The 3,568-nt window shown below is 48.9% G+C and overlaps 1 protein-coding gene across 3 annotated transcripts in view; it reads right to left on the reverse strand.

Moving 5' to 3' along the window:
* Window positions 1-244: 244 nt before the first annotated feature.
* LHX2 (LIM homeobox 2) overlaps window positions 245-3,568 on the reverse strand; it is a 19,570-nt gene continuing 16,246 nt past the window's right edge. For 2 of the 3 annotated variants that reach the window (XM_011364308.2, XM_011364310.2), the window contains exon 5: window positions 245-974. In XM_011364308.2, coding sequence (XP_011362610.1) covers window positions 687-974 — 288 coding nt within the window. In that variant the 3' untranslated portion in view covers window positions 245-686. The remainder of the gene's footprint in view (window positions 975-3,568) is intronic. The other variant, XM_011364309.2, reaches the window with a different exon arrangement.

Below are 3,568 nucleotides of genomic sequence, written 5' to 3' on the forward strand. Positions count from 1 at the left end.
TGGAATTTATCTGTAGATTTCAGTAAAACTCTTAAGTCCTATGAATCTCACAGCCCACTAGACAGCAGCGGCACCGACTAGTTTCAATAAGTGGTTTTATTACTGGTTAGATTTTACAAATTCTGATATTCGAACAGACTTCCACCTTAAAATTCTAAAACAACAAAGCGACCATTGGAAGGGGTTTGATTTTTTTCCTTTTTTTTTTTTTTTTTTCTTTTTAGGACTATTCAAAGTAACAAACTTTTTTTTTTTTTTTTTTTTTTTTTTACATTTTTGCTCTGGTCATAAATATACAGAGAGAAAAAGAGGGAGAGAAAAATGAACAGGTCATCCAAAGCATGGAGATAAAACAGTGTTCCTAAGGCACGTGGCAGTCTTTGAAAATACAGAAGCTCTAGCCAACTTAAATTATTCGTTGTTTCTCCTCGCTCAGTCCACAAAACTGTACAGTGACACAAATGTTGTGTTGCGATAGATCTTCCAAGTAATTCCTCGGTCCACACCGCTTCGTGAGCCGGACACGCAGTTCTCTTTTTCCTCTGTTTCCAGGCGAGATCCTAAAATGTGGTTAGTTAGTTGCTCAAAGCCTCTATTTTAAAATACACTTGGAATTCAACTAAAGATAATTTCTTTTTTAAAGAAATTGTGGGGTCAGGGGCAGGGGGGGAGGGGGGCGCAAGTCATTAGAAAAGGTTGGTGAGAGTCGTTTGTGAGGGGCTGTGAGGCTCGTGGCCCTCCAGGTTGCCAGGCACAGAAGTTAAGACGGACGTCACAGTTGGCAGCGTGGGGCTAGTCAAGTCCGTGAGGGTGGTGGGCGTGCTGGAGGGGCTGAGCGAGGCGTTGGAGAGCTCCGAGGCTGGCCCGGACGGCGTCCCCGTCTGCAGCGCCGCCTCCGTGGCCTTGTCCACGCCCGTGTTTTCCTGCCGTAAGAGGTTGCGCCTGAACTTGGCCCGGGCGTTCTGAAACCAGACCTGTGTGGGGTGAGACGGAATGTTTTGCGGGGCGGTAGGGGGGTGAGGGATGGGAGGGGGGTGGGGGTCGGGAGGAAAATTAGGGCTGACAATATTTTTCTCTTAATAAAATAAAAATTTCCTTGTCTCTCATGGGCTAGGACTGTCTGTCAGAAGGTTCTGGAGCTGAGCGACCCCCTCCAATATCATAGCCACTGGCCACATGTGGCTATTAAACACCTGACATGTGACTAGCCCGAATGTGGCTAGTCTGTAGGTGAAAACACACAACCAATTTGAAGGTTTAGTACGAAAAAAAGAAGGTAGACTATCTCAATAATAATCTTTATGCAGGTTACATGTTGAAATGATAACCTTTTGGATATACTGAGCTTGACAAAATATTTTCTTAAAATTAATATTACCAGGTTCTTTTTGCTTTTTTAACGTCGCTGCTAGAAATTTTTAAATGTAAAATTACGTATGTGGCCATGTTGCATTTCTTTTGGACAGCGCTGTTCTGGGAGGCTGGTGCAAACTCAATCCTGATTGTTTTTCACAATTTTGAGAGGTTCGTTTTTTTTCAGCAGTCGCCTTTAGGCACGCAATAGATGCCACGAATTCTTGTTGGTACAATTTTTGAAGCGCTTCATGGACACTAAGTCTGGGAAATACTAGAATGGTGTAAAGGAGACAGAAGTCAGTCGATAAGGAGTTACTAAGAGAAGCAGACATGGATCCTACTCCCCAGCACCATCAGCTGAAGCCACCGGTGTCCTGGACCACTGGGTGTCAGGTCTTAGGGACGGGTGGGCAGAGTAGGGACAGCTGCCAGAGTAAAGTGAGGCCAAGGAGGCTGTGACCTGCAGATTCCCTCTCTCAACTGGCCACGTCCCAGCATCGTTTATGAGGGAGGTGGGGTGGGTTACACAGCTGGAACTGAGCTTGGTATGAAAAAGAATACCCGAGAGACAGAATAAGGGTTTACTTTCATTTTTCCTGAAGCACAGATACACACACGCATCCATACCTTTGCACACGAGCCTGTGCACACTCATGAAGATGAGCACAGAAACTCATCAACACAGACCAAACCCCCACCCCCCACCAGTATGCCCAGCCATCTAACTGCACAGAGCTACCCAGCTATACCCAAGGGTCCTCGAAGTACATTGGGAAAGGCCTAGGAAATCCAGGCGACGGTACGGGTTGGGGCGCTGTATCTCTCAAAGAAAGAAGCCTGAAAGGCAGGGCCCCCTCACTTCCCTTTGCGTGAGGAAAACACCCGCCAGAAGCCTCCCCATAAAACACAGGGCCTTGGGGGATTCTGCAGATTCTTGGGTGTCCAGTTGCGTATTTCCAGATGTGCCTGCATCTGCCTGTCTTCACAGTGTCTCAAACAGGCGTGTATGGGCCAACGCCTGACCCCACCCTCCCCTGGGGACCACCCCAACTACAGGGGCCTGTGGCCTCACACTGCCTTTTTGGTGGCCTGATACAATTTGGGTTCAATTAAAAGCACAGCCGGGAGAATCTCGGAGTGAGGAGGGAGACACAGACCCCGGGAAGTCGGGAAACAAAGCTCTCTCCCCAGCACGCTGGATCTTCCCAGGAAGAAAGCACAGTTCCCCTGGCCTCGAGCCCAGAGCAAGCCCATCACCTCTTCTGGAGGCCTGCAGATAAGCCCAGTGCTTCTAACCCACCCTTCACGTGCTCTTCTCGGGGTGGAAAGCCCTTCCCTGCCCAGCCTGCAGGAATCTACAGGGCTGAGACTCTGTGTCTGGCTGAACCCCAGGAATGGCCGATGGAGAAAACAGATAGAAAAAGCCCCAGAGGCCCTCAGAGAGAGGAGGTGACTTCCCCGGTCACACGGCAGGTCGGATGAGGAAGGCTGGAGCCTTAATGCCACCCTTCGCCACTGTCCTGGCCTGTGTGTCTATCAAAGAGGCAGCTCGAGCGGGGAACCCCGGTGGTGGCACGTGGCTCCTGGGTCTGGGGCTCCAAGCCCTTGGGAAGTACTGGAACCGGTTAGCTGCTGGCTATTTGCCATTTCTCCATCGTCGCCCTTAACAGTGGTTTGTAAACAATGACACCATCTTCCACAAGTGCCTTTTCTGCTTTACTAGATCAGAGGCATTGGGAATCTGGTGGATAAAAATCAACAACTCAACCTAAAAGGTGGCTGCTGTGGGGTTTTGTGTTGGGTTTGTTTTTCACCTTAAGCGGGGCTTCACCAGAATTCTCTCCCAGGTATTTCAAAAAGTCCCCTCCTGGGCGGTTGTTGGGGCAGGGACCCTGTCTGAGTCATCTTCATATTCCTGGGGACATGGCACAGGGACCGGCAAAGGTTAAGAATGAGTAATATGCATTGAGTTAATAGTAATAACAACACAACATTCAGGGACCTCTTACTATGTGCCAGGCATCATGTCACCCTCTACCATGCATGGTCACAGGCAATCTCCATGATAAGCCAGGTAGGGGGATCATTATCACCATTTTACAGATTTAAAGCCAGAGAGGCTCAGGGAAGTGAAGGCCGCCTAGGGTCAAACAGAGGCCAAGCTGAGATTGGAATCTAGGAATTCAGGGTTATCTGCCATAAAACGTCCATG

The sequence above is a fragment of the Pteropus vampyrus genome, unplaced genomic scaffold, assembly GCF_000151845.1.
Source record: "Pteropus vampyrus isolate Shadow unplaced genomic scaffold, Pvam_2.0 Scaffold95, whole genome shotgun sequence".
Taxonomy (NCBI): Eukaryota; Metazoa; Chordata; class Mammalia; order Chiroptera; family Pteropodidae; genus Pteropus; species Pteropus vampyrus.